At 44.5% G+C, this 13,131-nt stretch overlaps 1 protein-coding gene across 1 annotated transcript in view; it reads right to left on the bottom strand.

Moving 5' to 3' along the window:
* LOC135900526 (uncharacterized) overlaps positions 1-13,131 on the bottom strand; it is a 1,275,659-nt gene that overhangs the window by 40,821 nt on the left and 1,221,707 nt on the right. The window contains exon 17 of the mRNA XM_070536290.1: positions 4,478-4,647. Coding sequence (XP_070392391.1) covers positions 4,478-4,647 — 170 coding nt within the window. The remainder of the gene's footprint in view (positions 1-4,477; positions 4,648-13,131) is intronic.

Raw genomic sequence — 13,131 nt, 5'->3', positions numbered from 1 at the left:
GATTCGATAAGGGGTTGAATGCGGCCCCAATGCATTACAAAGGCTATCGATTTTATGTGACGCAGATATGTATCATCTCGGTGTCCCCAGCGCCCACCACTGACTTGAAAACTGCCAGAAGTCACGTGCTGCGAGTATTGAGTTTCAATCACTGAGCAGTGTATAGCCAGTTGTTGTTTCATTCATCCATTTATTCAATTCTTCGACAATACATGACCTTGCCGGCGAGCTATGACAAAAGGAGGTGATTAACTTTTTGATGGGGTAATTTTCAAGCTGCGTGTAAGAACAACAGCTTTCATTTTGCAGAAATGCACAAGATTTCACAAATTGGAAACACAATTCTGTTGCAGAACAATTTCAAACCAGACAATAAATGCCAGTTACACAATAACAAAAAGTACTCATAGTAGCATTCCGCACGTTAGCAAGCACAGCTGCCACAATGTACAGACAAATATAAAATAAAGGGAAAAAGAACCAGAAAACAAAATGCCGAAATGCATGAGAGTCTGCAGTGGCTTTAGTTAACCGTAACCGAACTTGTGGGATATCACGAAAGTTGAGAAGCGAACCACCGATTTATTTCTCCAGCCCCGGACCAAATGAATCACTACGAAGAGGAGACACGCGAAAAACTACAACACGAGCACTGACTGACAACTTGTCGTTTATTCCGGACATACTCATTGTGTAACCTGTGCCTTGCGAATGCGCCACGCGAATTTCTCTTTCTTCTATGAGAGTGGCATGTGTACCACTAATACAGCAGATTGGCCAAGGATGGAACGCTACTGGGCAATGGCCACTTGGCGGAAGGCTCCTACATTGGTCGTGTGCGGCGCGTCCTGCCTGCCATTGTATTTGGCGCCGCGGTCGCATGCAAGGTACATGCTTCTTCACATTGTAGGAGTGCCTCTTATCATTTTAACGCGATAGCGTTAAGGAGCTCGTGTCGCAGAAAAGCCGGTCTCGTCGTCGTCGGTGTCGGCGTCCGCGGCGTTGACTGTGAGCGATAAATCACGGCAGGCACTTCATAAATAAAAAGCAACTTCCAAGATGGGATGGGTGGGAATCGAACCAGGGTTTGCAGAGTGTGAGACGGAGACGCTACCACTCAGCCACGAGTTCGATGCTTGAAAGCGGTACAAACGCGCTTCTAGTGAACGCGGTGCTGCCTTAAAAACGTGCCGTAGAAAGTTATACTGCGGTGTATATCGGTAATTATGAGCATGTAACTTACACAAGTCGCATTTACACGAGTAGCGAAGTACGTTTCCGCTAAATTTATTCTGCGCTTACCGCACACGCAGAGCCATCTTGCGGCAAACACAGAAGACCCCCTCCTCTCAATGTACGGCGCTGCCCCGACAGGTGGCGCACCATGCGCGCATTGGGGCTGTGCGCGGACCGGCCCCGACTCCCTCTCCCCTGACGACGCTTCGCCGTGCTCCTACGCGGGTTGCAGAATCAAGCGCCGTTCCCTTCTTTAGATTACTATCTATGTATCTCTCTGCCCGTGCCGATCACGACGTTTGGCAGGCGTAGATCGTTTCCCCCTCCGAGACACCGAGTTCTTTGGTTCGTTCCGTTTGCTCAGGCGCACGTTTCGTTGCCGCGCCGAACGCTGCGTTGCTCGACGCTCTCCGTGTGATAGGTGGCCGCAAAGTCCGATGCGGGGCGCCTCGTAAGTGATCCCAGCGCCGTAGCGCATTGTCTTATACCCCTTGGCGGGTCGATGGGAACGCTGTCGCGTTCCACTCTTGAAGGCGAAGCTTAAGCGTCCTCCAATTTTTCCAGTAGCTTGCCGAAATTCTTGCGTATAGCGCGAGAGTTTACGTAATGTTTACCTCTAGTGTCGGTAGTTCTACCCAGGACCATGCAGGATTCTGTAAACGAATCTAGCGATGAGGGGTAAATACGCCGTAGTTTATTTGGGAGCACCGAAAGGTTATTTGCTTCTAGCAACTTTTTTCTTTATGAAAGTGTTTTTTTCTTCGACTTTACCGCAGCTGCATGGCTGCTGTCTTGCCCAACGCGTGGGTCATACTGGTGCTGTGTGGAGCCCACATCAAAAGGTTTTAAAACATAAACTAGAACGAATTCAAAGAATGTCAGTTCGCTTTATCTGCTCTAAATATCGACGACGTGACTCGGTAACTGAAATGTTAAAAATATGTAACTTGGAACCACTGGAATTAAGAAGGCAGAAGCAGCGATTGAAATTGCTTTTTCAAATACTACACGCACATGTGAAAATAAACAAGGATGATTATCTGACGCTCTTTCACAAAAGGCTACCACGAACAACACGCAGTACATTCGTGCAACCAATATCAGCTCGAACAGACTTATTCCGCTTTTCTTTCTTTCCTGACGCTATTAAAATGTGGAATCAATTACCGAATGATGTGGTACAAAAAAATGCTATGAGTGATTTTGAGGTTGGCCTTGACAAGTATTTCGCTCACACTGTATAGCTTGTATTTGTTCCTTGCATGTAGCTGTGTGTTCTTTTTCTACAAATGTTCTATGTATTACAAATGTTCTACTACAAATGATCTTCAATATTTGTTCTATGTATTACTGACCCTCCCTGTAACGACCCTCAAGTGAGGGTTAACAGTATGACTAAATAAAATAAATAAATAAATAAAAATCCTGTCATCACGCCATCGTGCCCGCACTGTTGTCGTTACCGCACGATTGGCCGGTACCAGACATAGTGTGAAACTAACACCGGACATAGTGAGAATCGTGGCATCGCTTGCCGTAGGCCTGGGTAACACTGAAAGTAATGTCACCATCATGCCATAGTCGTCGTACCATAATTCTTTACACGACGGGGCCAATTGCCCCGTCGTGTACTTAGGAGACAAGCATTACATGACCATATATCATTCCGTACAGAAGGGCGACGGAGACGATCTGCTAGCGGCACGATTCCTTCTAGTTGAGACACGTCATGCTTGTCTACAGACTAAATCAGCGGTCTGTCCGCTCACGTGAATCCAGCTTACGGTACTTTCAAGGCTAGTAGTTTGTGTTCCATAATTGCGATTGCGAGGGCTTGCAGCGCCAAGCAGTAGGACATCACAACAAAGAGATAACTATATATATATATAGAGAGAGAGAGAGATAAAAGAGGTGAAAAAGGCAGGCAGGTTAACATAGATATCCAGTTTGCTGCCCTGCACTGGGGAATGGGGAAGGAAAACAGAAAGGTTTTAAATATAGGAAAACAATGAAAAGAAAAGAAATAATGAAAAGTGCACACACATTACAAAAGTGGGAGGGCAAAAAAGAAAAGAAAGAAAAAGAAACGACAGCAAAGCGCGAACGGCCCAACAGGTCAAGGATGGGCAGAGAATTGTTGAAAATGCGAACTATAATGTATGCAATCATGGGCCTGTAAAATAATAAAGGCATCACACCAGCCTCTCTGTACCGACGTGGGGGCGGCCCACATGAGTCCCAGACTGATCCCTCAGGACCTAAATAAAGTTCTCCATACCATACCATTTGCAAAGCATGCCCCTGCGCCAAAACATTTGTTGCTCATTTTTCTCTGTTAGAAAAGAAGTGAGAATAACGAAGTAAACAGGCCATCGCAAAACACGTAACACTTTGTCTTTGTTGTTTTCCTTGTGTTCTCAATGTAGAAATAAGGCCTACTTGCAGGCGAGGACTTTTGCAGGTAAGTTCGCCAAATGGCTTTCGAACAGGCTCTCCTTGTTTGGATAAAACGTTTGTGTCCAAAATGGGAAAATTGCTTGGCTTACTAGTTCGAGGAAGTTACAGCCAAATTCAGAATCTTCGGCTGCCACAACAAGAACCCCGATTTCCTCCCGGTTTCTGTTTAAAAATAATTCTACATATTTACACCGTGAACTTTAACTAACATAAAACCTGAAAACGAAGTACCTGATATACGTGATTGCCTGTATGTGTTTCTAATTGACTTATTTATCCTATTTTCTTGATATTGATTATATTAGGTTTTTTTACGTATGCTTTTCTGGTCATTGTTCCAAAGTTTTTATATATGCGTATTATCGTTGCCTTGCCTTGACAATAATCACAATATTATCCCCATATCACAATCATCATTCAACACCTTAGGTTTCACTTAATGTTTTGATTGCATCTTCGATCTGTTCCATAGTGTCGTCGTTATTTCTTCATTTTCATTCATTTTGGTTGATATGTTGGTGACAACGTGCGGGACCTGATTCTATATACTCTCTATTGTAAAACTGTAATTTTGATCTACTCACTCATGATTTCAATATGGTCTCACACTAAGAAACGACTTTTGTGGAGGTGCTGTCGAAGGCCTGTCGAGCCAAAAAGGACGTACACACTGTGGTTCATCTGTGTCATCTCTTTCTGCTTCCCTGATCGCTTCAAACGAGAAGTAGCGCCTTTGTATGAAGCCACCATGGTTAATAGTATAAAGATGAAGCGTGCGCGTTACCTGGTGACCAGCCGCTTCCTTAGTCGTCCCCGAAGGTGTGCACTCGATGAGCAGGGCGCCGTGAACTCCCAAGGTGACGAGCACGACCGGAATGTGACGAGCAAGCCAGCTACCCAGCAAGGCACCTTCCTTCACTGGGTCCACAGCCACCGTTGAGGCGGCAGGCCCGTCTGCGTGGTATTGAAGGAGAGGGAGCGGACCGAGGGTGTTGGGAAAGTTAACGATTACAATCAACGATGTAGTTAACGAAAATAAATCAGTAATCGATCACTTGAGACAGTTGCGCGCTAAACCTTATAGGAGAAAATGTGGCGCAAGCGAAGAAGGCAACAACAAAGAAGAAAAAACACAGCGCACATTAAGCTCGCAGTTACGAAGAACACAAGGCGGGAAGCAAACCTTTTTCTATTTGGCAAGCACATAAGGAAGTTATTATCAGATGCTGTGCGGATTCGCAGTCGGAGGCGCAATCTCTTTTGTTCGATGGATATATGCAGTGGCGCTTTGCGTCCAACAATATTACACGCAGGATATGGTCACACAAATACACAGGAACGAATGAGGTTTTATTATTAAAAGACAAGATATAGTACAAGGCAGTAATATACAGGAGGACTTCCCGACGTCAAAGACTGTAACGGGACTTCCTTAAACCTCCATGTTCCTAGCAACATGGAGGTTTAAAGCCTATAACAGCGGTCGGAAGTCATTACTTGTCCCCCCCAGCCACGTCACTTCTTCCACCACGGTTGATGACGGATATACATGGTTGCGCAGAAGACACAGCTTTGGGGCCATCCGGTTGATTGCGACCTCCTGATATTCCTTAACGTACACCTAAATCTCACTACAAGGACTACGCGCTGCAGGCGCTGAATGACTACTGCAATCTGCTCTTGAGCATGAGGCCGCAAGTGCGATGTCGGACAGCGGTGGCAGCATTCCGGTGCAGGCCGAATAAAAAAGCGCTTCAGCACTTAGTCCAAAGCCACGTTCAATTATAAGGTATGCTGACCCCTTAACTTCAACTTCTCTCCTAGCCCCGCTTTTTCTTTGGGACCTCAAATATCATCAATCAACCAACGAACGGCCGTTTGTCGCATACTACAATTGTCCGAATGCGGCCTCTGAGACGAGCAATCGAAACCGAAACCGGTTGCGCTGCTTCAGAGTTTCTGCCGAATTGGAGCTCGGATGTTTCCATATATGCAGGTATGCGATAATGTGGACTGTTGATTTAGCCTTACTCTGTACCACTTCAATATTACAAATTAGGAGAATGTTCGAAATAATAACCAGCACCGATAAGGTGCTTAATCGCGTCCACTCCCTAATCAAACGTGTGTTATTAAATTGAGCAGAGTTTCACGCGAGCATATGAAGGAATGATGGGTGATACAGCAGTTGACGTTGTAGCACCACTGCCATTCCTTTCGTACGGTTCACATGTATGGCACCTGTAAAAATAAGTAGTACAGATACGTGAGCGCAATCCCTACCAGCAGTCGTTTACCACGTGCCTTTCTACGCTAGCAACTAGCCATGGTGCTCGTTTGTCACCTAGCCTGCATCTAAAAGGCGTGCTATACGTTTAAGCTTCCAAACCACATTCAACAGTCGACCACGCCTCTTTACCATGGAGATTAGCACTGCTATGGAGCCGGCTTCTACTTCACGCCAAACTTTACCATTTCAAATATTTAAAAATAAAACGACAGAGATAGCATGGTTATCTTTCAGACAACACACGAGGGAAGAAAAAGACAGGCGGGGTTCTTGAATTCGTGCTGCTTCACCCATGAAATTCGGCGAGATGTTATCTAGAAGAAAGCGGACAGCTGCCATCTTTTTCTCCAAGAAAGTTCACGCTAATATTTCTTCATTACTCAACAGCGCATGCCATACGCTCTTCCGATGGACACTGTAGCGAGAGAGACATTTCTGGAACTTCGGGAGAGACAGTGATCGTTCCCGCGAAGTACGAGAGTGTTGCATACAATTGAAATATTAATACTTAAAGCGCGCAATAAAAACACTAAAATCTCACTCAACTAGCTACCGTATTACGTTCAAAACATCTCAGCTGACCTCGTGGTCACCTACAATGGTCACATCTTTCTGTGGTACTCTGGAATTTTTTTCTGAAATGTCAGTAACGCTTCTCATACAGGCTGCAGCCGTGTATTATACATAATCAATATATTGTTACGGGGAGGTTGGGAGTGTAGAAGATTATATTTACAATATATATATATACAAAATGCGTCAGAGTGGTTAAGATGTCTGACCACCACCAACCCGCAGCAGCCAGCGTCTCGCGATCTTCTTCTTCCTTTTTTTCATTTTTTTTTCATTCTTTCGTAACAGGACCCCCTGGTGGTGAAGTGCCGTCTCGGCGCATGGTAGGCCAAGAATTGCGAGCGAACAGTTCGCAAGTTGCGATATAACGACGCACATAGTGGTTGAGGCCCGGCCAGAAGAACCGGCGTCGTACGCGGTCGTATGTACGCCAAACTCCAAGGTGTCCCGCCGTCGGTGCATCGTGACGTTGTTCAACAACGAGGGGCCGCACCTGACAAGGAAGGACAAGGAGCAACTCGGGGTCGTCAAGGTTGATATTGCGGTGGAAGAGGATGCCGTCGTGCAGAACTAGCACGCAGCACGTGGCGTCAGTGCTGTCAGATCGCACTCCGGCGATGATAGACTGTTAGGAATGGTCGCATTATTGTTCAGTGCGCATTCCGGTCATGTCAGTAAAAGCCATCACGCAGGCCACCGGATCATGCACAGCAGGATCAAGGGAATCCACGGGGTGATGAGAGAAGCAGTCAGCGAACTTGTGCAGACGTCCAGACTTATAGTTGAGAACAAAACCACATTCCTGGAGGCTCAAAGCCCCGCGACCAAGCCGCCCTGTCAGGTTCCGGAGGGAACACAGCCAGCAGAGTGTGCGGTGGTCCGTAACGACCGAAAACGTGAGGCTGTACCAATATGGCCGGAACTTCGCGACAGTCCAGACTAAATCCAAATACTCCCGCTCGGTGATAGAGTTATTTCTCTCGGCAGATGACAGCAGGCGGCTGGAGTAAGCTATCACGCACTCGGTACCCTGCTCTTGTTGGGCGAGAACAGCACCGATGCCGTGGCCGCTTGCGTCAGAGGGGACTTTGGCCGGTGCAGATGGATCAAAGTGGGCAAGTATGGGAAGGGTGGTTAGAAACTCAATGAGAACGGCGAACGCCTAAGCCTGCTCCGGGTTCTATGAGAATGGAGTGTCCTTTGGAAGATCTGTCAAGGGCCGAGCAACGTCGGCGAATTTTTTAACGAAGTGGCGAAAGTAAGAACACAGGCCGACGAAGCAGCGCAGGTCAGGAGCAGAACGTGGCACAGGGAGCCTGCGCAAGGCGCGAACTTTTTCCGGATCTGGTTGTACACCAGATGCGTCAACGAGGTGTCACAACACAATGATCTGACGGTGCCTGAATTGACACTTCGTGGAGTTCAGTTGAAGGCCGGCTTTTCGGAAGACCGCAAGAATGGCAGCGAGTCTGTTAAGGTGGCTGCCGAACGTGGGAGAAAAAACAATAACGTCGTCAAGATAACAAAGACAGGTGGTCCATTTCTATCCTCGAAAAAGAGAGTCCATCATACGTTCAAAGGTCGCAGGAGCATTGCATAGGCTAAAGCGCATCACTTTGAACTGATATGAACCATCCGGCGTGATGAATGCCGTCTTCTCGCGGGCCATTTCATCAACGAAAATCTGCCAGTAGCAGGATCGAAGATCGATGGACGAGAAGTATTTAGCTCCGAGCACGCACTCCAAGTCGTCATCAATGCGTGGCAGTGGACAGACGTCTTTTCGCGTGATCTAGTCAAGTGGCGATAATCGACGCAAAAACGCCAGGTACCATCTTTCTTTTTCACAAGGGTGACAGGCGAAGCCCAAGCACTTACTCATGGCTCGATGACAACTTTGCGAAACTCTTTCCTTTGCATTTTGTCCGATTCTGATTGGATGACTCGGCGTACACCCTGCGATACACGATAGGGACGCCGACGAATAGGATTCGTGTCTCCAGTGTTTATACGGTGCTGGACAACAGATGAATGGCCTAAGGGCCTGTCGCCGAAATCAAAGGTGTCACTGTACGTTTCAAGCAGTAGACGTATGTCCGTGGCCTATGCAGAGATAAGGTCAGGTGCAGTCATTTTAGCGAAGTCATCCGCTAAGGAACCAGAGCTGTAAGCTGCAATTTGCTCTAATACACCACTCTCTGCATTCACAACCTCAATGTCAAATTCGGAACCACTATAACACTGGTCAAGAACATGCCGGCCGGAGTAACTTGAGGGAACAAGCCGAAATTCAGAAGTGGTAGAACGACGTCGTTATATGTCACCGTGAGCAGCGCATGCGGAATAGCAACGTTCCGGTTCAAAAGCACGTCGATGTTGGGGCGAAGCACATATTCACCATCAGGAACCTGTGGCTGGGCGTTCAAAGGGATCTAAGTAACTGCCTCGGGTGACAGACGCTCATTGTGAAGCAAGCAAAAGTGCGGTGGGGCAGTGCTGGGAATATCGGCGAGTCGAAGCAGTTCTAATTGAAGAACGCCGGCCGCCCAGTCGATGAGAGCAGAATGAATGGATAAAAACTCAAATCCAAGGATAACGTCGTGAGCGCAGTTGCCGATCACAACAAAGAGAACAGAAGTAGGGCGGCCGGCTATACATAAACGCGAAGTACACAATGCAAGAACAACCAGCACGCCATCGTCGGCCACACGAAGCACTAGGGCAGCTGCTGGGGTGAGGAGCTTTTTTAAACGTCTACGCAGGCTAGCACTCATCACATAACGTGGGCTCCAGCGTAGACGAATGGTTGGACAGGCACACCGTCTATTTGAACGTCAATTACACTTCTCCTTGTGGTCCCAGAAAGAGAATTTGCTGCAGTAGTCGGCAATGCAGCACCACCTCCGAGGGCTGCATTGCCTAGTTTACCGAAAGGGTGCGGCCAAAATCCACAGAGGACAAAAGGCGACATGGCATTCAGGCATTCAATTCAGTCTTTATTTTTCTCTTGTACAGAGAAGGAGACAGGACTAAAAGCTCGTAAGCTTGACAGAGGTCCTGCCCCCTTTATCAACTTGGCAGTACAGTACAGACAGAGATTTTCAATTTTCCAAATAAACACTGAAACAAAATAACAAAACACTTTGTAAAAACAGCGCTATGAATCGCAGCACAAACATAGGTATTAGAAAAACAAATAAGTGCTCATAGGGAAACGAAAAAAAAAAGAATAATAATAACAGGTATAGGTTTAAACTGAGTGCAACATTACGTAATCTTGCTAAGAAAAAATCGCTTAATAACATCACTCGAATGCTGAAAGGGGTCAAACAATTCTTTGTTTAATTTATTTAATAATACTGGGACAGTATAAGAAAGAGACTGCTCTGTATAATATGCCCTAGGCGTCGGCACTAACCAAATTTCTTTATGTCTAGTCTGCAGGATATGCGTGTTTTTCTCAAGTTTTGCCAGATAACTAATGTAATGTTCATCACTATGTGAAGAGCGTTTATAGATCATTAAAAGTCTATAATTGTATAACCTATAGATTGGCAGGATTTCATACTTTAAAAACAAGTCATATGTGGGGGAACAATAAGGAACACCAGCAATACATCTTACAGCTCTTTTTTGAAGAAGGTGAAGCTTGGATAAATTTGTGACACCCGTAGTGCCCCAAACGGTACAACAATATTGCAAAAGAGAAAGAACTAATGAGTTGTATAGCAATAGCCTAATTTTCAAAGGAAGAATACCGCGCAGCCGCAACATGACACCGACAGCTGAAGACACTTTTGATCTCATATAGTCAACATGATCATTCCAAGTCAAATGCTTTGAAAATATAACACCAAGGATTTTAACAGAATCTACAATTTCAACAGCATCAGAGTTTAAGAACACGTTCAATGGCCTAGAAATTATCTTTCCTTTTGGAAAGTACAATATTATTTTTGTCTTTTTAGAATTAATCTTCAAACAATTTGAGTTTGCCCACGTATTTAGTGCACTCAGTGTTTTGATTGCTTTCTCTTCAATGTCATTTTCTGATCTCCCGGTTATGAACACCGAAGTGTCATCAGCGTAGGATACAATCTTTCCATCGGTTACACATTGCACAATATCATTTATATAGATTAAAAATAAGAGCGGTCCCAATATGCTTCCTTGCGGGACTCCTGCATAAATATTTTGTATTGAAGACAACGAATTTTTAAAGTCAACATATTGTGTTCGGCTCGACAAATACGATTTCATAAGATCGTGAGCTTTTCCTCGAACACCATAGCTTGCCAGTTTATGTAGTAAAATTCTGTGGTTTATCAAGTCAAAAGCCTTAGTAAAATCTATATATATGCCTGCACCTATTTCCTTATTTTGAAACATATCTATAATGATTTCTTTTTGAGTCAGTAATGCTGTTTCAGTGGATCGATTCTTTCGAAACCCGTGCTGAAAGTCAAGGAGCAGGTTATGTTTTTCAAAGAAAGACAGTACCCTACCATGCATTAATTTTTCTATACCCTTCGAGAACACTGGCAGTATAGAAATTGGACGATAGTTACGAATCAAATTTTTGTCGCCGCTTTTAAAAACAGGTATTACTCGAGCCATTTGCAGTGCCTTTGGAAATACAGCGGTAGATAATATGAGATTGTAAATGTGAGTAACAGCGGGGCATATTAAGTGAAGAACATGTTTAATGGGCGCTATTTGGAGACCAGTTGCATCTACTGACTTGCTATTTTTAATATTACTTATGCACGAGAAAACTTCCGTGCAGTTCGTAGGAGCAATGAAGAGGGATGATGGACAGCTGCTTTCCTTCATGAATTCAATGTAATTTTGGCTGCACTCTACCTGACTCTGAGATGCCTGTAAAATAAAGAAATTGTTGAAAGCGTCAGCTAAACAGGTCCCATAAATTCGTTTTCCTTCATGCTGAAAGTTTTCGGATGTATCACGGGTATTTTGTTGCAATAAACAATTCAGTTTTCGCCAGATTACATCCGATCGCTGTTCTTCAGGGCTCCAAAATACATTTGTGAAATAGGCGTCTCGAGCCATTCTTAGTTTTGATGTTAGATTATTTCTGTACTTTTTGAATTGCCGCAGCAACTCTTCGTCTTTTGATTGTACAAACTGTGCGTACAATCGGTTTTTATGCTTGATCATTTGGAGCAAGTCGGACGTCATCCAGGGTTTCCGTGCTTTTGATGATGTGGCTGTCTTTCTTAGTGGAAAATGTGCATCGTATATAGCCTTGAATGTAGTGATGAAGTTAAGGTAAGCGGTATCACTACTATCTTCCTCGAAAACGTTGTTCCAGGTCTGTTGGCTAATCGCAGCAAGAAAGGATTCAAGATTTTTTTTCGTTATAGATTGTGTATAAATTACTTGCCTTTTGTAATTAACATGTACAGCCTTATCAGCTATCATTACGATTCCAAGATGATCACTAATGTCGGTATAAACTACGTCTGCAGTTACTAAATTACTGTCTACATTTGTAATGAATACATCTAATAAAGATTCACTTTCTAAAGTCACTCGCGTCGGCTTTGTTATTACGCTAAAAAAACCATTAGCAGCAATTAAATACTGGAGTTCTTTTTGGGTTTGACTCAATGAAAGCATATTTATGTTAATATCGCCACCTAGAACCATATCTATGGACTGATCAGATGCGTAGTTAAAAATTTTTTCAAGAAATTCAAAGAAGTGATTAATGGCACCAGATGGTGGCCTGTAAATGACACAGAAAAGATTGTTAGAACTTCGTAGAGTGAGCACTTCGTAATCAGCAGTTGTCGTCGTGTATTCTATGACTATTTCGCACGATAATGTTTCTCTAAGCAGAAGCGCGACGCCGCCTCCCCTTTTATCTTCGCGGTTTTGATAGAAGCACTGATAGCCAGGATGGTGAAATACAATTGATGCTGATGTGTACCAGGTTTCAGTAAACATGATCGCTGTAAGTGACACTCCGATAGTATCGAGTAGAACAGCTAATTCATCTTCTTTGTTTGTTAAGGATCTGACGTTTAAATGAAAAACTGACAAAACAGATTTTTTTGGTTTCACTATATGCTTAATTTCGTGTGGCTGATAACCCATGTCGAGAAACAAATTTTAGGTATCTGCAAGTATAACTATACAATTTGACGCAAATCATCAAACTTGGTGATCGCTATGAGTGCTGAGGTATCCGTTCTGCGCACAAATATTTTGCCATTCCGAGTCCATGCATATTTCCACTTGCACTCCTTTTTCTTTGCATTTGCCGCACCGAACAGCTTTTTCATGGAAGGGCTCAAGTGCTCGTTAATGAAGATGGGGGTTTTGGGTTCAAGTTCAATGTCCTCTGACGTTATCCTCAGCTTTCGAGCTTTCTCAAGAAAGCGATCACGAACGGGTCTGCGAACAAACTGAACCACTATATTTGGCGCTTCTGTATTCCCTGTAGTTCGAACGCGGTGACAGACCTCGATGTCTTCACTTTCAAGGGGCATCTTAATAACATTCGCTATCTTTTTTGTGATATCCATGACATTCTCGTCTTGCGTCTTCGG

This window comes from Dermacentor albipictus, chromosome 3, assembly GCF_038994185.2.
Source record: "Dermacentor albipictus isolate Rhodes 1998 colony chromosome 3, USDA_Dalb.pri_finalv2, whole genome shotgun sequence".
NCBI lineage: Eukaryota > Metazoa > Arthropoda > Arachnida > Ixodida > Ixodidae > Dermacentor > Dermacentor albipictus.
This window is presented reverse-complemented; position numbering and strand designations above follow the sequence as displayed.